The 23,382-nt window shown below is 38.8% G+C and overlaps 1 protein-coding gene across 1 annotated transcript in view; it reads left to right on the plus strand.

Annotated features, from left to right (window-relative positions):
- The first annotated feature begins 321 nt into the window (after positions 1-321).
- LOC124283059 (homeobox protein cut-like 1) overlaps positions 322-23,382 on the plus strand; it is a 126,562-nt gene continuing 103,501 nt past the window's right edge. Inside the window, 1 exon segment of the mRNA XM_046719079.1 lies at positions 322-769. Coding sequence (XP_046575035.1) covers positions 707-769 — 63 coding nt within the window. The 5' untranslated portion in view covers positions 322-706.

Below are 23,382 nucleotides of genomic sequence, written 5' to 3' on the forward strand. Positions count from 1 at the left end.
AAGGCTCACGCCAGAAACACATGCAGTGTCGTGCCAAGCCTATCTTATGTCACTGTTGTGTTGTTTTCAAAAGCAACAACGCCGAGTTTACACTCCCAAGAAGATGACTACAAACAAATTATTATCAAGGATTAATAATCATGTGATCTATCCGTATATTCTAAGATAATTGACTGTCACTGACACGGGGGTGAGTTAAAGAAAACTCCAAAATGCTTGAATACCTGATATCTATGTGCTTTCTCTTTCGCCTCGGGTAATAGATTTTTGAGGCGGAAATAGACCATGTGAGATGAGTAGGCGTCCCAGACATAAAGATCGCCATCGTAAGTCGTGACTATCAATTCTTTTGAATCGAATGCTATTTTCTTTAGTGAGTCTTTAGCGTTATTTTCTTTCAGTTGTTTACAAAACTGGTGTAAATTCAAAGAAGTGCGCCAGGTGCTGGTGGCTGCCATATTGATTAATACTCTCGGACCACGACAGAGAAGCGTTCGTCACAGACCTCCCAACCACAGCTGAAATCAACACATATATACTAATATACCGGACCACGAAGGATATATATATTTGGATAGCATTTGATGGGCACAGTTCGATCTCAGCATAACCATGTGACAACAAATAAGTCATCGCCAAGGGTTGGAGAGTATATTCGATCTCAGCCAGTCATGTGATCAATCGATTGAGTATAATCCCGTTCAAGATGGCTGCGAATGTGCAGTCGATGTGTCAGTATTGGCGAAACTTTGATTTGCAAGAGTTACAGGTATGTTTTGCAAGACTTTTAGCATGCTTTTGGTGGTATTTATATAGGTAGAGCTATCGTCAACTTGGTGATTCCATCCTATCGCTGGCACACGAGTTTCGGGTCTTTAAATGGCGTTGATCCTATTGATAAAATATCGTTAATAATCAATATGGCGATTCTAGATCAGCGCTCTTTGTCTGCGAAGGATGCTGCAGCGGGCGAAATCAAGCGAAAATACATTTTCTATACCCTTTAATTCATTTACTCGTGGTATCTCACAACTTTTTGGGACTTAGTGCGGGAAGTTTCAAAAGTTTGGAAGTCTGTCTCCACAGACAATATCGGTGATGTGGGATAGCGGCGGCGGAGGGGTGAGGGAGGAGGGAGCCTTCACTGAATAAGGCAAGTGGGCCGCAGAGCAAATTATCCGAATTGGCCTCAGCAGCTGTAACCTAGATGATGTCATCGTATTGCGGTGTAGTGTTTAGCTTCTCGCATACTTTGTATAAGAATTGGTAGACCAAATATCAGCGAAGGGGAAAATAACGTGATGAGGTTTATTAGGTCGCGGACTGGAGGAGGATATCTCCCTGTTTAAAGGCCACCCAATAAAGTTATTTATGGAACATCCTTTTGTATGGCAAGGTGATGATGTGATTTACCAGTCAATGCTTTGAGAGGTTGTGTGTTATTGCTATCCCCTTTTGCCTCAATACTTACAGTAGAACAAAAGACAGCTCAGCTGTCGTCTGTGACTCTATTGTTAGGGCATGTTTATAGGAAACTTGTTGGTATTAGGGCTGTACAGTTGTTTAGAGTATATGTATCACTTGTTTGGTATCACGCCTGAACCATTACAATCAGTCATGCTTGAGCAGGTAAACGTGACAGTGGAGGCAAAAGATGGGCTAGCAGAACAGATTTAATCACATCTTCTCAAATCAGTGGTAAGCAAAGTTTTGTAGAAAAGGAGAGGGATATTGTCAGGCAGGTAATGAATATGTATTTACATCCTATGAATTTTGCTTTGTTGGATTTAATTTATACAATTTAGTTTACTGTTTTAAGTAATATTTTTTGACATTTTCAAATTTGAATCTTAGTGAATAAATTATTAGATATTTTACAACAAAAATGTTTGCACCATAATTTATGATTTAATCATCTTTTGCAGTTTGAATTTTCTGTTTGTCACCAGATCAGATTAATGCATTAAATGTAAAATTATTATTAATTATATTGATGCATTTGTTCGTTTACAATCAGGCTGGCATTTTGATACTTTTGTCTGAATATTTAGTGAAGCATTTTTTGGTTATTATGTTTTATCAACTATCTCTGTTCAAGATTACGGACAAGGTTGTGGATAGGTCATGTATGATAGAACTCGGTGGTAGTTAATCAGAAACAACCTGTAAAGTATGACTCCATATATAAACAATAATGCTTCTGGTAATTTGATTAATGATATGCCAGAAGAACAGTTAAGGCACTCAGGTTTAGCCAGAGGCTAATTGAGTAATGTAATGTAATTATTTAATAACTTGTAATAGTGATCACAGATTACCATTGTAACAATTATTGGTATCACTAGAGCTAATTTTGTTCTTTAAACCTCTACTCATGTTACTGATACTATTTGTTATTGGATGAATCCATCCATATTTTTATGCTGCATTTTGCTTGTAATGTATTTCTAACATATTGTATAGATGAGTTAAGCAGTGATAGCCATGAAGGTTGGGGGTTTAGTGTAAAGGATTGAGCTGATGACCTTCAGCCAGGTGCTGTTCTGTGATAGTAACCTAGCTGAACAGCTTCCCAGTGATACTGTTGATGATGTAATCTGACCAGTGGCTGCTGAATCAGGGTTGGAGTCACTGGTTTCTCCATCTTGTCTAATATTCATGTTCACTTACATCTTCAACAGATGTCAGGCTACTTTGAACTGTCATTCAACAGGATGAAAAAACTCAGTTACCTTGTTTGAGGATTAATATTCACGCTAATCAGATATGCACTGAATTAAGAAATATTCCTTCAGGGGACAGTCAGTTATGTCATGCTTCAGGCATTTTCCTGCCAGTTTCTGACAAACTTATTTCATGATAAGGAATTGAGATTTTCAATCAAACTTTTCAATTTGTTTTATACCACTGTATGTTGTCTCATGTGTGGTGGAAATTGGTAAAGGGTTAACTTGGAGTATTGTCATCAGGGAATTCTTTTCATTGTTGTAGAGAATAAGTATTTTAATGTAGATTTATATATACTTTTAACTGGATTAAATTGAGATACGCGAAAAGTCGACAATAAATATTTCAGTAGTTTGGGACAGATAATGAAATAGTGTATCAGTCGAGATATTTGTGTGTGTTGTTGATACACATACAAAATTGATATTCCACTTTTTGAGCTCTTCTTAAATGTCAGCTCTTATAACAATGTTTATGGTTAATTCATTGTCTCACATACATCTAATGTTGTTTTTTGTTTGTAGTTTTGTTGTATGTCAAAAAATGCTATTTTGGTGAACATGAGACATTACATCATATGAATTGTGATACACTTTAGGTTAACATTGAATTCTCTGCCTATTCAAAGCTGAGGATGTTTAGATTCACTGCAGTTCAATATTAACATTGATTTTGTTTCATATTTCTTCTGTGGTGTGTGCAAAACTGGGCATTTAGCTTCACTCCCTCTTGAAACATTTATATTTCTGACATTTGATTTCTGATTGATTTCTGTCCATCTGTTGGTATGATTTGGATGGGTTATTTTGTTATTTGTATTGTATTATATTTGAAAACATGTTGACCCTTGTTGGTGTAAAGGGGAAAAATATTATAATACCCTTTTTATTTTGAAAAGATATTGGAATAAATTATTTTCTTAACCATCTGCCTGAATATGTTTTCTCCTCGGAGTGACCGCTCAGCTGACACATGGAAGAAGAATGGCTGAAGCTTCTCGGTTCAAACCTATCATTATCAGTCCTTTTTCATAAAAGAAAGTCAAGTCAACAAAGAGAAATCAATATTGTGGCCATGATTGTTTTCCAAAAATCATCTGAACCACGATGAGTGTAGTTGATCAGTCAGTATCCAGTATTCAGTTTGTGGCTCTCTTTAGATATGGTGGCCAAATCGGCATCACTGAGACACGGATAGGAAGATGGATGTGGTATGTTGAGAATGTTCCACAATAGCACACCGGACCACAGATTTGAAAAATGATTTGGTCCAATATCAAACAAAACATAATGTATTTGTTGTATCTCTTGGGCAACACTTTTGTTGTGAAGAATGTAAACTTAAGTCCTGAAGCTGGTGCTTTCAGAGGGTAAATTATTGTTGTAATGGGTAAATTATTGAATTTAGCTGTTTCTATGAAGTGGGTAAATATCACTAAAGCTGTTTCCATGAAATAGATCAATAAATATTGAAACTGTATAATGCGGGCCAATTGAAGCTGTTTCATGAAGTGGGTAAATTAGTGTTGAAGCTGTTGCCATGAAGTAAATAAATTGTGGAAGTTGTTATGATGGAGTGGGTAAATTAGGGTTGAAGCTGTTTTCATGAAGTGGATAAATTATTATCGAATCTGTTTCTGTGAAGTAAATATATCATTATTGAAGTTATGATGAAGTGGATAAATTAGTTTTGAGGCTGATTCCGTGATTTACATAAATTGTTATTGAAGCTGTTTCTGTTAAGTGGGTAAAGTATTATTGAAGCGGTTTCTATGAAAGAGGTAAATTATTATAGGGTTATGTATTGTGGTAGCTGTTTCTGTGGAATGGTGTCACCGCCATGACATGGGTTACCTAACTGGAATCCATTTCTTGAAGTTTGTAAACTAACGTTATATATTTTGGCAAGCTAACAGTAATGATTGAAAATTTAATTGAATATGGCACAGCCGATTTTGAAATCAGAATGCTGTTTCTGAAGATGATTTCATAACTATGATCCAGATCACACACTTAGCAGTTAAGAATTCTTTCATTTAATATCATCCCTATTCTTGTAATCTTTAGTGGTAAATACAGGGTCAAACTACACAGCTCATTTTCTTGGGATTTAGTTGTCGTCAAATATCGTCTTTCAAATGAAAAATTAGAATTCAAAGAGAAAGAAAAGGCAAAGTCAGACCAAGACGAACAGCAGCGGCAGTCACAGTTCACTTTCATTGTGGAAAATTCAATGACATTTGCACCATTTTCTTAGCTCTTAACAGCTTTTCACAGCTTTTCTGAACAAAAGTCTTTTGTGCACATCTGTAATGTTATGATAAGGTTGATAATTTCTGAAAGTCATCATCCTTGTCCTTTAGTCTGTGTTTATGGGTAAGGAGTTAATTAAGTTTTTGATCTTATACATGTGCATTCTTCTCATTGAAACATTCCAGAAGGTATATGATGTCTGACATTTTAGTGTGCATTAATGTGGAGCCTAATTCTTATCAAACAGGTCTAGTTACTTTATAGATCTGCTCAGTGCTTTGTTTATTTGAAAGCTGATGACAATTAAACTTTAAGTGGTTATACTTCTGTGTCATTTGGAGTTTTCTGCTTACAGTCAGGAGAAAGGTAGGATGGTATAGCCAAGCATAAGAAACTATTTCCAGTTATTTAAGTTATGGAAAACATACTTTCGAAAGGATGACCCTGTGTTTCTTGAATGAAAATGCCAGGGTTAAGAAACTTCTTCAGTCTTTGTCTGTTTTCTGGTCAATCCTGTTCCATGAATACAAGTACTTTTTATGAAAACAAAACCAAAGTGTTATAAAAAGGCACGTCTAGCCAGCTCCAAACTACCATGAAAGCAGCTTGGGGAAAATAATAATTCAGAGGAGAGAAACAAATTGTGTAATGAAAGATTTCATAGAATGTATGCTGGTAGAAAGAAATGTGTTTCAGAGTAGATATAAGAGGGTTTGGTGGAGGGTGTATTTGGGTTTAGATTTGAGACAAATATCATTAATGTCACTAACAAAACAACCGTAGAAGGATAGGCAAGAAAGTGTGAAAAAATTGTTGAATTACATCAGTGTGAGCTGGTATGAAGTCAGTTTTATGGTTATGGGTTGTACATGTGCTTCCTACTCTTCATCGGAAGATTATCTGATGATTCGGTGGCGACACTCGTCTGATTCCTGTCTGCCGTGTACAGTTAACGTCTCTACCTATCCAGATGACTGTAAAGTCATGACAGGCTCACCAATTCCATCCATTTCTTATCTCTGAAAGGCAAATGTGTGTTTGTGTAACATGATGATTATGAGAATAATTTCACTTATTTCATGGAAACTGTTTTTGCATGTTTATGTTCTCGGAAAAAAAAAAGTCGAAATATTATGAGATGAGTCAGAAACCAACCTTGCATCATTCAGTGGTCAAATATGGTGACTTGAAATGTTTGGTAACCACACACTCCAATGTAACGTGATAAGATGATACCATTATGTTCAGAGTTCGAAATGCCTTGTACTATACTCCAGTGACAGGGTTATAATTGTAATTGCATGGTTAAAATACATTCAGAGGACCTGAAGAGGATACTTAAAAAGCATTTTTGACATCAATGCTTTGTGACAGGGCCATTATATACACCACAAATGAAATTGGAAATTAATGAACGTGTGATTTCTCTTTGTGCATCATGTGATTTGCTAAATAGATTTAGTTATTATTATATTAATAATATTGATCTTTACAAAAACAAAGGATGCAAAACCTAAAGTGCAGATATGTTTTATTATGTCATGGTGAAATGACATCCTCTAAAACCAAGTATGATGATGGATCAAATCGTTTTTCTGGCTTGAACACATCTTTCATAGGTCCACACCTAAATATATTTCTGAGTGCCCTGGTTGTAGCACACTTAATAATGCCTTAATCCTGGATCCTAATAAAGCAATAATACTTTAAGACACATCAGTAGTGTTCAACTAAAACTTTTGAAATGCAAGCTTGCAGTTTCCTACTTTCAGTAAAGAACAGTTCATATTTGTTCCATAGGTATGAAATGTTTCATGGCAAGGACATCTACCGTCTATTCTCTTCATAAATTCTACCTAGTGCTGTGGAATTCTCTTATTATTTTTTCAACTGGCTGAATTATTTTAAAAAGCTGAATGGGGGCGGTGGGGTAGCCTAATGGTTAAAGCGTTGGCTCGTCACGCCGAAGCCCCGGGTTCGAATCCCCACATGGGCACAATGTGTAAAGCCCATTTCTGGTGTCCCCCGCCATGATGTTGCTGGAATATTGCTAAAAGCGGCGTAAAACCAAACTCAATCAGTCAGTCAGTAAAAGCTGAATGCTTTTGCAAGTGCATACCTGATCCTTTTCCAGGTATTGAGAGCGATTAATTCAGAAAAGGTAATCTTGTGAAACAAACTTTTGTTTTCATTTTTTTAAATGAATAAATTACAAGTAATTTTATAGGAATTATATTTTCTAACCAAATTTTCTGTTTTGTGTTTGTCCCCAAAACTCTAAAAAAGAGGTAAAGAGGTAGGCCACACCTATTACTGGGTTAATGTATTTTGATAGGTTGATAATGTAGTGGGAGGGGCTCGACTTCTGATATTCCCCTGTATCATGTCACTGATTTCCTATCTATGTCTGAGTGTTTTGTGGTTTTGATCAAATGAGCAGTTTGTGAAGTTATATATTTAATTATGTATAGATAAGAATTGCTTTCAATATATTCATTAATTTTGAAGTCTATTTTAACCCTGATCCACTGTTTTTTTACAAAGTTTACAAATATGTTTATGAAAATGACTTCATCAGTTGAGATAAAATGAACAACGTAGATTCCACATTTTAGTTAGGTATGGGTTTCTGTATGCCACTTTGTCAGTGTATTCTGAGTTGCATAACCACTAATACGAGCAAAAGTACTGATCAGACTTCAAGCAATATTCACTCACAACATCACAGAAATCATCACTTGTAGTGTCTGAAAATTTGTTAAGATTTCATGCTTGGTTATTGTTGCAAAAATCCGAAATTGATACTAGGAATGATTTAAGTGTTCTATGAAGGACTTATTTGTCAAATATCCTTTTGTAAGACATAGTAGCGAAGTATTTAACTTTATTTACCTGAACTAGTATGAGGAAAGGAACAGACCTTGAAACAATGTCCACTGTCATATGTTTTATGGTTGATTCATGTTGTTTTATCATTCCAAGGAAACAATGGAAATAAACATGATATATTACTGGGAAATGATCCGCTGGAGGTTTTTATGAGCAATTGCTTTTTTTTATGAATTGCTGAGTGAAAGGGAGAAAGAGTAGTTGTTTTCTACAGCATACCAATTATCACAGTTCTGTTTTCTTAAAGAAGAATGTTACAAAATGTTACTGTTTTTATTCATTTGAAGCAGATCCTTTAAAATATGTTTGCAAAATACAGCTGACTACAGATCAGAGGTCACAAATGAGAAACATTTTTTTTTTTGTTTTTATATTTTTTTTATTTATTTATTTAAATTTTTATTTTTTTTAAAAAAAAATAATTGTAATGTCATACCAATGCAACACAGGTTGTGCAGTCAGAGACATGCTCTGTTGAATTGGTTTATAAAGTGTACCAAGCTTTCACTGAGCTTATTTTTATTGTATTTTCTTGTCCACTACCTTACTTATATTGTATCTTCTAGTCTACTTTTGTACGCTAGTCCACCATGTCCTTGTCCACTTTATCAACTTGTCCAAAGCTCTAAGTCCGATCACATTTGCTTTGGTCTTGCAAAATCAGCTTACAGAGCAGGTCAAATGTTTTGTCATATAAAAGTTTTGCATCAGGAGATATGAATAAATAACATGTCTAGTGATTATCTCCATTCAGCTCTCATCTGAAAGAGAACACCATCATGATTGTTGGTATAATACGATAAGCTTGATATACATAAGATAATGCCATTTCATTACTTCCTCAGTTGGGTTGGTGTTTGTTTCTCCACAAGTTCAGTTGTGCTATGTCAATCCTTTTATTCTGTTCAAGAGAAAACAAGATTGGTTCATATTTCTTTTGTTAGATTTTTATGCCATAACAGATAAATGATAATACTGATAATGGAGTTGTTATTCCACATCTTTTGAGTTGTATGAAGTCATACGGGTTGTTTTTCTTTCACCTGATCTGTTTGAAGATTTCAACATCTTCACAATTATGGTTTAAGAAGTGGGTTTGTGGTTATGTCTCAAATAGGCCTGGGACAATTCACCGATGCATCACAATATATTTATGTTTGATACAGCTATCGTATCGTCTATTGGTGTATCGATACAAAACTGTTTTTCAAAATGGTATTGTCTTAAACATGTTAAAGTAATTATTTAGAGAAAAATATGCAAGTATGATAGAGTTACTTGTTTGTTTATTACAATAGTGTTATTGTTGAACACAAATACCTTGAAATAAATTGTTTAAATCTTAATACTGTGTCATTCTTTCAAGGTGTATGTATCATGATACGGATCGTATCGCAGGTAAAACTTATCGTGATACATATCACATCATGACATAGTGTATCATCCCAGCCATAGTCTGAAAACTGAGGTAAATATGTTATATACTGAACACCAATCTTCAGCAGTGCCCTTTATTGCTGGTATGTAAATACTAAATTCAAGTGAAATGGTTTCCACACAACAAGGTTCTGGTATGTTAATGGTTAATGGTTCAGGTTGCAAAGGACATTAACATGGTTTTTTCATAGTTATGTCGGGGCATGTTTCTTCCAATTTCAGATTCATTGAAAATATTTAAAAGTTCCACACATTGATCTGAAAACTCAGGGTCTTCTTCAGGCAAGTGAACTTACTAAGTTGAAATAGTTTGCCTATGTTTTCTATATTAGAAAGTTTTGAGAAAAATTACTTTCCTTACCAATGAAAGGATTTAAACCCTTGCCTGTTTGTTTTCTCATTACACAATGTTTGCCGTGTCAGTGTTAAGAAGTTGAGACCATGACTCTACATCTTGACATGATAAGGCTCTTCCAACAAATTGTTTTCCCTCCGTCCAAAATCACAGAAACTCAACTATGTAGACATTTTCTCAATAAGCTGTTTGTTTAATCTTTGCTTCATGTTTTTATTGATATAACAGAAAAAAGCGATGATCTGGGTGATTAAGTATTTAATCATTAAACGAGACCGGGGACTTATTTCATATAAGGAGTTTTCTCTACGAAGTGTATTCAAGTTAGCACAAACTCCCACATTGATCTTACTGATCGCATATGGAGGTTTTTAATAGCTGTCTTTCAAGTGCAGCCTGTAGTTGTCTTGATGAAACTTTTCAAATCGATTCAGTCCATCTCTACAGAAATATTTAGTACAAGATTGACCGCCCGGCATTGATTTTGGGTGCACATCTTTTGCTGTTTATGAACGCCTACCAAGATCAGATTAGCTTATTGATCATTCCACTGAGATTGATAGGGAATAAAAGGTAGATGTAAAAGGAAGATTGTGTGTGTATATTTGCCAATACACAGACTCTAATGTAGCGGCCATTGTGCCGACCAAAGGCTCCGGATAGTGATTGATGTAAATACTTGTCTATTGATCTGAGGACAATGCTTCTACATCACAGCATTTCCAATCACATTGTGTGCTGATGTCTTCATAAATGTTTTGTGGAATCTAGAAAGTTAATTTTCTCATTTTGGTGATCGATTGATAGGTTTAGTGAAAGGATTCTTTGTTTAGCTTTAATGGCTGATCGGAAGTGGCAGTGAAGTACAAAATATGACCACGTTTTGCCGCAATCATATGTGCAAGGAAATACAGACAAAATGGCTTCCATAAAATCCATATTTTGTTTTTTGTGACAATGGTTGTATTGATTATTTGGCTTTGAAATGTTTCATCCTGCCATTAATCAGAGCTGGTCTTGATGGAGATACAAATTGAGTTACAAGTATTGATCTCTGGACTATTGATCCATCTGCTCGGTGGGCGCCGTAATGGCACCATTACCAAGTCGAAATCCGATGGCATATGGCAAGATCCAGCGTATTGATTGATGGGACCCCCTGTTCATCGACCTGCACCCCACACGCCCTGCCCAAATGGCCACTTTTTTATCTATTGATTCGTCAAAGAAGCCACATGGGCCTCGGTAACATGGCAAGAAGTTGAAGTGAGATTACTGCCATAGTTATGGCTGAATACTCGGTTCTTTGAAAATCACAAAAAAATCAATAGAAATTCATCAACAAAATTGTGCAGTGTCCAGTTCGTAGAGTCCACTCATTGATTTATTGACTTGGATAGTATTGGAGCCATCGCGGCTGCACCAGCTGACTAGCCCGAGCTGGCGAATTTCTCTGATGCTCCTGGGACAAGATAAATTGATGATCGCCACATAGAATCCATAAGCATTAATCTTGAGATAGCTTCTCCTGACCTCCATCATCAAATACGTTTTTAAAGTGGGAAGTGACTCTGGGCTCAGCAGAGGTATATTTCTTTGTGTTCCCGTCTCTCGTCACGTGAGTTCTGCACATACACTGTCTTTGTTTGCGCCATTGAGGATGTTCCCCTGTGAGAAATGTATCTCCACTTAGCAAGAAATGGACCTCGATTCATCTTTTATGAAATACACTCTTCCAACACTGCACAACATTTAGGTTTTGTAAGCAAGCAGTTCTGGTTGTGGATCACATCTAGCTGTAATGATTTAATGGCTTGGCATTGTACAGACAGGGAGGCTTCAGGCATCTTGTGTCATGTCCTGGAATAAAATATTCAACACTTGTAGAGTTATGGCTGGAACTTTCCCATTACAAAGTCTTCAAGTAAATCACCAGGCTCGGGGTCTTGGAGACAGCACACAGGTGTCACCTTTGACATGTGCATATTTCTGCAGTCACTCACTGAAGTAGGTAATTTAGATAATTCCATTTTGAGAAAGAAATTGTGGGATAGGTTGTATGTCCTGTTTAAGATCCAGGGTTTTATGTATTTCTTAACATTAACTGAAAATGAAAACCGGCTTGTATAATTAAAAGAAGGGGACTAGTCGTAAGTGAAAGGGATTGCAAATGCCTTACTGTTTCCAAATTAGTAGAAATCAATAAGTGGTGTTTTGTCGATGGGGTTAAAACTAATACACCAATGTCTGAGGTTGACTCTACTCGGCCATCAGGACTATCTAGTCCACAACTAATTTCAGATAACTGGTTTGATAATAATGTTTTTGGATAAAATAAGTTGTCCATCTAGGGTCACTGGTCTCAGATTGATGGACATGTGGCTGTGTCTATCCCTGAATATTGATAGCCAGCAAGGAGTTGTGTTTTGTGCCACTTCAAGCAATATTGTAGCAATATTATGCCTAGGACAGGATTCTTGTTCACACTTTGCACCTATGGGAACGATCAAACCTAGATATTTTTCATGAAGAATGACTGCTGTGCAAACTAGATTGTTCCCCATTGCCTTAAGTAATTGACTGAATTTAGAGGCTGATGGTGTTATAGAACTGATGCATTGATCGTGATAGCTTCCAGTGTGTTGTAGAACTGATACATTGATCTTGATAGCTTCCAGTGTGTTGTTGAACATTGCCTTAAGTAATTGACTTCCAGTGTGTTGTAGAACTGATACATTGATCTTGATAGCTTCCAGGCTGATATACATAGGTGACCTATAGAACTGATCTTGATTGTGTTGTTGAACTGATTCTTGATAGCTTCCAGTGTGTTGTTGAACTGATACATAGATCTTGATAGCTTCCAGTGTGTTGTAGAAGTATACTTGATCTTGATAGCTTCCAGTGTGTTGTAGAACTGATACATTGATCTTGATAGCTTCCAGTGTGTTGTAGAACTTCTTGATAGCTTCCAGTGTGTTATAACTTCGATACATAGATCTTGATAGCTTCCAGTGTGTTGTAGAAGTATACATAGATCTTGATAGAACTGTGTGTTGTATACTGATACATTGATCTTGATAGCTTCCAGCTTCCAGTGTGTTGTAGAACTGATACATTGATCTTGATAGCTTCCAGTGTGTTGTAGAACTGATACATTGATCTTGATAGCTTCCAGTGTGTTGTAGAACTGATACATTGATCTTGATAGCTTCCAGTGTGTTGTAGAACTGATACATTGATCTTGATAGCTTCCAGTGAACTGATACATTGATCTTGATAGCTTCCAGTGTGTTGTAGAACTTTGATCTTGATAGCTTCCAGTGTAGAACTGATACATTGATCTTGATAGCTTCCAGTGTGTTGTTGAACTGATACATAGATCTTGATAGCTTCCAGTGTGTTATAACACTGATACATAGATCTTGATAGCTTCCAGTGTGTTATAGAACTGATACATTGATCTTGATAGCTTCCAGTGTGTTGTAGAAGTATACATTGATCTTGATAGCTTCCAGTGTGTTGTTGAACTGATACATAGATCTTGATAGCTTCCAGTGTGTTATAACACTGATACATAGATCTTGATAGCTTCCAGTGTGTTGTAGAACTGATACATTGATCTTGATAGCTTCCAGTGTGTTGTAGAAGTATACATTGATCTTGAGACCGCCAGTGTGTTGTAGAACTGATACATTGATCTTGATAGCTTCCAGTGTGTTGTAGAAGTATACATTGATCTTGAGACCTCCAGTGTGTTGTAGAACTGATACATTGATCTTGATAACTTCCAATGTGTTATAGAACTTATACATTGATCTTGATAGCTTCCAGTGTGTTGTAGAACTGATACATTGATCTTGATAGCTTCCAGTGTGTTGTAGAGCTTAAAGAGATTGTTGTAGAACTGACCAACTGTTGTCCACAGCTGACCGTCACTGTTTTAGAACTGACACACAGATATTGACACCTGTAAATGTCTTCTGTAACAGATACACAGCTCAATACTGATACAATCTACAGGTGGTATTTTTGCTTTTTGGTTTTAGGCTGACTTGTTTATTTAACATATTCCATCATTCATTAAACCATTATTGTATATTTATAAACACAGGCATTCATTTTTTCAGTAATAATATATCAAGTTATTTCTGTTGTGGAATCTGACATTAAAAAAAAGCCCTTTGCAGTTTTTAAAAGTGAAAATTAAAATAGTGACGTGTTTTTGCACCAAAAACTGATTTTTAAAATAAATTATACATTCAGCTTTGTTGAAGGAACACCTCTAATACACGACTGACTGACTGAGTTTGGTTTTAAGCCGCTTTTAGCAATATTCCAGCAATATCACCGCGGAGGACACCAGAAATGGGCTTCACTCATTGTACCCATGTGGGGATTCGAACCCGGGTCTTCGGCGTGACGAGCCAACGCTTTAACCACTACACTACCCCACCGCCCCTCTAGCACACGAAAGAAGAATACTCTAAAGGCTGCATGACCCCTTTCTATTGCCAACTTTTTTGTTATTGATTGTTATGTCATTTTCATGTCATAGTCGTCAACAATACAGTCTTATCCTCTGTCACATCCTGTCCACCTGTCCATCATTCCCCTGCCCACAACTGTCAGTGGGGCGGTCGGGTAGCCTGGTGGTTATAGCGTCCACTCATCACTCTGAAGACCCGGGTTTGATTCCCCACATGGGTACAATGTGTGAAGCCCATTTCTGGTGTCCCCTGCCGTGATGTTGTTGGAATATTGCTAAAAGCGGTGTAAAACCATACCCACTCAGTTGTCAGTGATTTCTCCTGGTCCCTTGTCCCTCCCTTTTCCCCATCATTGGATTGATGTTTCAGTTTTTTAAGTATCAATATTGTGTCACAATGAATGTTTAAGTGCAGGATTGAGTCTCAGTGTTTATCTGGCTGTCTTAGTACCAACATTGTGTCTTGTGTTTATCTGGCTGTCTTAGTACCATCATTGTGTCTTGTGTTTATCTGGCTGTCTTAGTACCAACATTGTGTCTTGTGTTTATCTGGCTGTCTTAGTACCAACATTGTGTCTCAGTGTTTATCTGGCTGTCTTAGTACCAACATTGTGTCTTGTGTTTATCTGGCTGTCTTAGTACCAACATTGTGTCTTGTGTTTATCTGGCTGTCTTAGTACCAACATTGTGTCTCAGTGTTTATCTGGCTGTCTTAGTACCAACATTGTGTCTTGTGTTTATCTGGCTGTCTTAGTACCAACATTGTGTCTCGTGTTTATCTGGCTGTCTTAGTACCAACATTGTGTCTCAGTGTTTATCTGGCTGTCTTAGTACCAACATTGTGTCTTGTGTTTATCTGGCTGTCTTAGTACCAACATTGTGTCTCGTGTTTATCTGGCTGTCTTAGTACCAGCATTGTGTCTTGTGTTTATCTGGCTGTCTTAGTACCAACATTGTGTCTTGTGTTTATCTGGCTGTCTTAGTACCAACATTGTGTCTCAGTGTTTATCTGGCTGTCTTAGTACGAACATTGTGTCACAGTGTTTATCTGGCTGTCTTAGTACCAACATTGTGTCTTGTGTTTATCTGGCTGTCTTAGTACCAACATTGTGTCTCAGTGTTTATCTGGCTGTCTTAGTACCAACATTGTGTCTCAGTGTTTATCTGGCTGTCTTAGTACCAACATTGTGTCTTGTGTTTATCTGGCTGTCTTAGTACCAACATTGTGTCTTGTGTTTATCTGGCTGTCTTAGTACCAACATTGTGTCTCAGTGTTTATCTGGCTGTCTTAGTACCAACATTGTGTCTTGTGTTTATCTGGCTGTCTTAGTACCAACATTGTGTCTCAGTGTTTATCTGGCTGTCTTAGTACCAACATTGTGTCTCGTGTGTTTATCTGGCTGTCTTAGTACCAACATTGTGTCTTGTGTTTATCTGGCTGTCTTAGTACCAACATTGTGTCTCAGTGTGTTTATCTGGCTGTCTTAGTACCAGCATTGTGTCTCGTGTTTATCTGGCTGTCTTAGTACCAACATTGTGTCTCGTGTTTATCTGGCTGTCTTAGTACCAACATTGTGTCTCGTGTTTATCTGGCTGTCTTAGTACCAACATTGTGTCTCAGTGTTTATCTGGCTGTCTTAGTACCAACATTGTGTCTCGTGTTTATCTGGCTGTCTTAGTACCAACATTGTGTCTTGTGTTTATCTGGCTGTCTTAGTACCAACATTGTGTCTTGTGTTTATCTGGCTGTCTTAGTACCAACATTGTGTCTCGTGTTTATCTGGCTGTCTTAGTACCAACATTGTGTCTCGTGTTTATCTGGCTGTCTTAGTACCAACATTGTGTCTTGTGTTTCCCTGGCTGTCTTAGTACCAACATTGTGTCTCAGTGTTTCTCTGGCTGTGTTAGTACCATCATTGTGTCTCATGTTTATCTGGCTGTCTTAGTACCAACATTGTGTCTTGTGTTTATCTGGCTGTCTTAGTACCAACATTGTGTCTTGTGTTTCTCTGGCTGTCTTAGTACCATCATTGTGTCTCGTGTTTATCTGGCTGTATTAGTACCAACATTGTGTCTCAGTGTTTATCTGGCTGTCTTAGTACCAACATTGTGTCTCAGTGTTTATCTGGCTGTCTTAGTTCCAACATTGGGTCTCGTGTTTATCTGGCTGTCTTAGTACCAACATTGTGTCTCAGTGTTTCTCTGGCTGTCTTAGTACCAAAATTGTGTCACAATATCTAAGTAACAATGTTTTCACAGTGTTTATCTGTCTGTTAGTAACAGTATTGTGTCACATTATTTAGCTAACAAATTTTGTTACAGGAAGATATTAATGTCATGATGTTACAGTTACAGTATTGTGTCACATTATTTAGCTAACAAATTTTGTTACAGGAAGATATTGATGTCGTGGTGTTACAGTTACAGTTTTGTGTTACAGTGTTTAAATAACAATATTGATGTTACAGAGTGTGAGTAACAGTATTGATGTTCCAAGTACAATTTGGAAGTGACACAAGTGTTCATGTTTAAACATCATAGCAACAGTTTTGATGCAGGTGCAGCTGCAGTATTGGGGCTTGTTATTGACTCGGTGGCGGCAGTGACGAACACGCAGCAGCAGCAGATCGAGCTGCATCAGTCCTGCATATAGTGTGCAGTATGGGAGCAAGTGACTGAGTGGCATTAGGTGAAAGTTGATCTTGTGATTGTATGAGTCAGCTGATCGCCATTTCCCCTCGCTTTATCTTTCCTACTTACAGAACTCTGATACTTTGATATGACGACTGATTCTCCAGCAGTTATTATATTTATGGGGTCACAGTTGTGTTATTACAGTCTGTAAAAAGCTGGGATTGATTCAGAGATGTCTAGGGGCATATGCAGTTGTTGCGAAGTGCAGAAAAACTTTGTCACCATAAGAGGCAGGCGGCATCAAGTTTCACCATAGAGCACATAAGCTAGTCTATGATCTTACAACTTGTAGAAACTGTATGTTGAAAACCAGGAAAAAATGTTTTGATAAACAGGAGAACAGCTGTAAATGATTGCCGCATGTAAACTTCATTGCTGGGGAATTTTCTCGGAGGCTACTTCCAATAGCTTTGTGGCGCCAAAGAATTGATCCCTGACATTTGCTGATTTTTGGATATATATCAATGGTGCTCCTTGGCTTGCAGGCTGCTGCCGCGATGGGGAATGTGGCCCCACAACCATCCGACACAGGCAGTGCGGCTTACAGATTGATAATATCCAGCTAGTTGAAATGATTATTTAATGAGCTCTGTGTTAGAGATATAGGCTCATCTAGAGTTGGTGCCAGCCAGATGAAGGGGGAGGGGCGCTGATTACTGGGGACAGGGGAATGGAAGAAGTGATGAGGGCAGGGGATGGGATAGGGAAAAGGGAGGGAAGAACAAGGGGAGGGGAAATCTTGATAGTTGTGGGCAGGGGAAGAGGATGGGATTGAGGGGAGGACTGGGTTTTTGATGATTTGGTATAAAATGGTAGGAATTTTGGGGGTATGGTAGAAATGATGAGAATAGAGGAATGGGTTACTGGGAATCAGAGATAGGAGATTAGTATCAGGGTCATTGATTAGATAGAAGAATGGTAGAAATGATGTGGGTGGGCAAGGGGAAGGGGTCAGTGATTAATTGTCATATGGGATGAGGCAGAGTAACTCATTACTGGGGTCATAGGAAGGGGAAGTCACTGTTTACTGGAGACAGGGAAAATGGCAGAGTCACTGTTTACTGAGGACAGGGAGAAAGGGCAGAGTCACTGTTTACTGAGGACAGGGGAAGTGGCAGTCACTGTTTACTGAGGACAGGGGAAGTGGCAGTCACTGTTTACTGAGGTCAGGGAGAGGGGCAGAGTCACTGATTACTGAGGACAGGGGAAGGGGCTCAGTCACTGCTTACTGAGGATGGGAAAGGTCAAAATAATGAGGAGAGTGGGTTATCACGGGTGATGATTTCCATGAAATATGGTGTGTATGAATTAGATGTTGTGGAGATGTGTGACATGAACCATAAGCTATTCCTATGCTGATTGAATGAGCTTCGGAATCCTCCAGTAACCACACCCAGCAGCAGGGCAATGTTTATGGTATCAATTAACTCCATAGAAATGAGAAGCACATATCAGAGCTATGAAGATGTATGACTATGTGGCAAATCTGAAAGTCGTATGTTTGTTCTTCAGTGATGTAAATGATCTGAACAAGTGTGGTCTGATGCAAGGGTCAGTAGGTCGTCCTGATGATCTCAGTGGGCAAGGACTAGTTCAAGGGTGAAGAAATCCTGCTGAGGTGGATTGTCCCAACAGGCAGGGGCTGATACAGTGATGCTGGGGAAAAGGTCCTGTTGATGATGTGGATGATCCTGACAGGCAGGGGCTGATACATGTAGGTCCTGTTGATGATGTGGATGATCATGACAGGCAGGGCCTGATACATGTAGGTCCTGTTGATGATGTGGATGATCCCGACAGGCAGAGCCTGACACATGTAGGTCATGTTGATGATGTGGATGATCCCGACAGGCAGAGCCTGATACATGTAGGTCCTGTTGATGATGTGGATGATCCCGACAGGCAGAGCCTGATACATGTAGGTCCTGTTGATGATGTGGATGATCCCGACAGGCAGGGCCTAATACAAAGGACAGAGGGTCCTGTTGATGATGTGGATGATCCCGACAGGCAGAGCCTGACACATGTAGGTCATGTTGATGATGTGGATTATCATGACAGGCAGGGCCTGATACAAAGGACAGAGGGTCCTGTTGATGATGTGGATTATCATGACAGGCAGGGCCTGATACAAAGGACAGGGGGTCCTGTTGATGATGTGGATGATCATGACAGGCAGGGCCTAATACAAAGGACAGAGGGTCCTGTTGATGATGTGGATTATCATGACAGGCAGGGCCTAATACAAAGGACAGAGGGTCCTGTTGATGATGTGGATGATCCCGACAGGCAGGGGCTGATACAAAGGACAGAGGGTCCTGTTGATGATGTGGATGATCCCGACAGGCAGGGCCTGATACAGGGAAGGTCCTGTTGGTGATGTGGATTATCATGACAGGCAGGGCCTGATACAAAGGACAAAGGGTCCTGTTGATGATGTGCATGATCCCGACAGGCAGGGCCTGATACAAAGGACAGAGGGTCCTGTTGGTGATGTGGATGATCCTGACAGGCAGGGCCTAATACAAAGGACAGGGTCCTGTTGATGATGTGGATGATCCCGACAGGCAGAGCCTGATACATGTAGGTCCTGTTGATGGTGTGGATTATCATGACAGGCAGGGGCTGATACAAAGGACAGAGGGTCCTGTTGATGATGTGGATGATCCCGACAGGCAGAGCCTGATACATGTAGGTCCTGTTGATGGTGTGGATGATCTCGACAGGCAGGGCCTAATACAAAGGACAGGGTCCTGTTGATGATGTGGATGATCCCGACAGGCAGGGCCTGATACAGGGAAGGTCCTGTTGGTGATGTGGATTATCATGACAGGCAGGGCCTGATACAAAGGACAGAGGGTCCTGTTGGTGATGTGCATGATCCTGACAGGCAGGGGCTGATACAAAGGACAGAGGGTCCTGTTGATGATGTGGATGATCCCAACAGGCAGGGCCTGATACAAAGGACAGAGGTCCTGTTGGTGATGTGGATGATCCTGACAGGCAGGGGCTGATACAAAGGACAGAGGGTCCTGTTGATGATGTGGATGATCCCGACAGGCAGGGCCTAATACAAAGGACAGGGTCCTGTTGGTGATGTGGATGATCCTGACAGGCAGGGCCTAATACAAAGGACAGAGGGTCCTGTTGATGTGGATGATCCCAAGGTGGAGCCTTATATGAGGGGCCAGTGCAAAGTCCATGTGACAATAGTTTGGATCAAATCAAGACATTTTAATGTGTCCATAATGCTAGGTTGAAGATTTGAAATGAATGGGAAGTTGTTTATTTTTAATTATGTTGCAGTCCTGGTTGTTGCCAGTAGTCAAAGCCTGAGTCTAATAAATTTCTCTTCTGTGATGTGAGCTCACCTTATTAAAGTCAGTTTAGTGACTTTAACTCTGCTGAAAGTGAATCCAAGGGCCAAGTTTGGACTGGTAGCTGCAAACATTTTTGGCACAGACTGTGTTGTAAAAACTAAAATGGAAATAGCACAATGTATGTCATCCTAAATAATGTTTTGATTTGAATGTACAGTGTTTTTGCAGTGTTTAAGGATGCATTATCTGTGTACCTCAGGCACTGAACCTCAGGCAGGAAACTCATTGATCTATATGTTTAGGCCCCGATTTCACGGAACAAACTTAATTTTCGCTCAAATTTGAAAAACGCAAGAAAATACATATAGCAGAATAAACTGAAATTAATATTTAACTCAAACATAGTAGACAATTTCAGTTTGGTAGATACTCGTAGTTTGCTTGAGTTGTTTGGGCTTTTTGATTTGTAGAAATACAAGTGAGGGAGAAATTCAGCTGTTTCAAATTGTCGAACTCAGTTTGAAATTTGAGTAAAAACTTAGTTTGTTTCGAGAGATCAGGACCAGATCTTAGTTCGTCATTGAGGGCAGTGCGGTAGCCCAGTGGTTTGAACGTTTGCCTGGGTTCAATTCCCCATATGGGTACAATGTGAGTGTGAAGCCCATTTCTGGTGTCCCCTGCTGTGATATTGCTGGTATATTGCTAAAAGTGGCTTAAAAACCGAATCACTCATTAGTGATTGACAGAAAACCATCAATTAACTAGAAATGAATTTTGAAAAATCTTTGTTGTGAGATTATTCAGTGAGATGTGAACGAAGTCTTTAAATGTTTAAGATTTTTGTCACTGTTGTTGAAGATGATTGTACTCTGATAATAATACTGCTGCTGATTTTCCGGTGAATGTTGGTACAGATGTTGCTAAAGTTGATGTTTATGTTGATGCTGCTGATGTCAGCAGTTTTTTTTCTAATGGCACCAGACTATTTGGTACAGATGATTTTCTGATTGGGTAAAGTACGAAGCCTGTCAGGTTGAATTGCCTCCACTTCTGTAATTGTAACGCATATGTTAGTAAGAAAGGGAACATTATTAAAGTGAAACAACTCGAAGCCAGTCCGCCAGAGACATCAAAGACCGGGATCCCATTAGCCGAGATGGAAACTAAGTGACACACATGAATGTTAGTGTGCCTGTGATCGGCAGCAGTACGGGGCTGGCTAATCAAGCCATGGTGATCTATCTGTACCCCAGCAGGGGGGTGAAGGAGGTGGGGGGGAGTCGATGGGGGGCTGGCTGTCATTATAATTGAGCATGAAGACGGAGAGGTAGGCATAGGATGGGGTGATCAGGTTTCAGGTCAGATCACTGCTTCCAGTTTGTTCCCCTATAGAGGAAACTACAGACATGGGCATGAACGAGTCCATGTTTCAATGGCTCTAGCAGATATTGGTATCTATGTTACTGATATCGTGGCATGTTGGGCCCATTATTGAGGGGTACGGAAATCTGAGCTGGAAAGTCACTGCTAAGTTGATGTTTAGACTATCAGTATCAACACAAGTAGTTATAGGGGGAAGGGCAATTGGTACCCTTGTATCTCAACCTGTTTTGCTTGGGACAAAAAGTCTATGATCAGCCTCAGGTTACTTGAACAAGCTCTGGTGTACATGTATCACTAGTCTGATGTATCACCAGCCACAAGGATCAGGAGTCTTGATTTGATTGTCCTGAGTGGGTGGATCGTCTATAATAATAATATGAACATAATTAAATAATGGGTTAATTATCATATCTGAGTAGGTTTATCATTAAATCAGCCCCTTATGAGTTGATCATCAATCCATAAAAGTAGATCATGGATTTATAATAGGCTGATCATCAGTCCTGAGTAGGTTTATCATTAACTCAACCTGTGATAAGTTGATCATCAATCCATAAACATAGATTATTGGTCTATAATAGGTTGATCATCAGTTCTGATTTGGTATATCGTCAAATCAATCCGTAATAAGTTGACCATCAGTCCTAGAACATTAAATGTAGATCATGTATCTTTGATAGGCTGATCATCAGTCCTTAAATGTAGATCATGTATCTTTGATAGGCTGATCATCAGTCCTTAAATGTAGATCATGTATCTTTGATAGGCTGATCATCAGTCCTTAAATGTAGATCATGTATCTTTGATAGGCTGATCATCAGTCCTTAAATGTAGATCATGTATCTTTGATAGGCTGATCATCAGTCCTTAAATGTAGATCATGTATCTTTGATAGGCTGATCATCAGTCCTTAAATGTAGATCATGTATCTATGATAATGGCTGATCATCAGTCCTTAAATGTAGATCATGTATCTTTGATAGGCTGATCATCAGTCCTGTGTAGGCTTATCATCAAATCAATCAGCGATAAGTTGATAATCTGTCCATAAATGTAGATCATTGGTCTATAAATAGATCAATCAAAGGCCTTTAGTTGATTGAACATAAATCTTGATTAGCTTCATTATCAAGTCAATCCATCATTGGATGGCCTTCAATCTATAATAGGTTGATCTTCAGACCACAAAAGGTTATCTTTTATCTGGAAAATGAAGATTGTCAGTCCATACAAGATTGATTTTTATCAATGGAAGGTTGATAGTCAGTCTATAGTAGGTTCATAATCAGACTATATTAGGTTTATAATCAGACTGTAGTAGGTTGATAATCAGTCCAAAGAAGCTTTATAATGAGACTGATATATGTTGATCATCAGTCAATAATTGCTTGATCATTAGTCTGAAATAAGGTGATCGCCAACACTTGAATGGTTGATCCCCAGTCCTGAAGGAGTTTTTGAGATTTCAACCTGATTATTGCATGCAGCCAGAATATCAACCAAGTTAAGTATCAACTTTACACTTCAAATGTTTGACCACAGTCACAGCTCGTGATTAGCCCTTGTCTTACGACAGCATCCAACATGTGCTCGGCATTCAGGATGTAAGTTTATGAGTAGTGGAGTATTGTGCCCCATCCTCCCATGTGACTGCTTGTCTGGTGATTGTGATGTATCCCTGATCAGTCTCCAAACATAGCCAGGCTGATCGCCTACAGCCCTGCAGCCTCCGCATGGGATCCCCGCACAAACATCTCGGGGAGGGAGGGGGCTACAGCATGCCTGTGCTGTGACTTGAAGTTGAACGAGAGGCCGATCACAGGCACGACAGAGGGG

Source organism: Haliotis rubra, unplaced genomic scaffold, assembly GCF_003918875.1.
Source record: "Haliotis rubra isolate DU_JTF1 unplaced genomic scaffold, ASM391887v1 Scf309, whole genome shotgun sequence".
Taxonomy (NCBI): Eukaryota; Metazoa; Mollusca; class Gastropoda; order Lepetellida; family Haliotidae; genus Haliotis; species Haliotis rubra.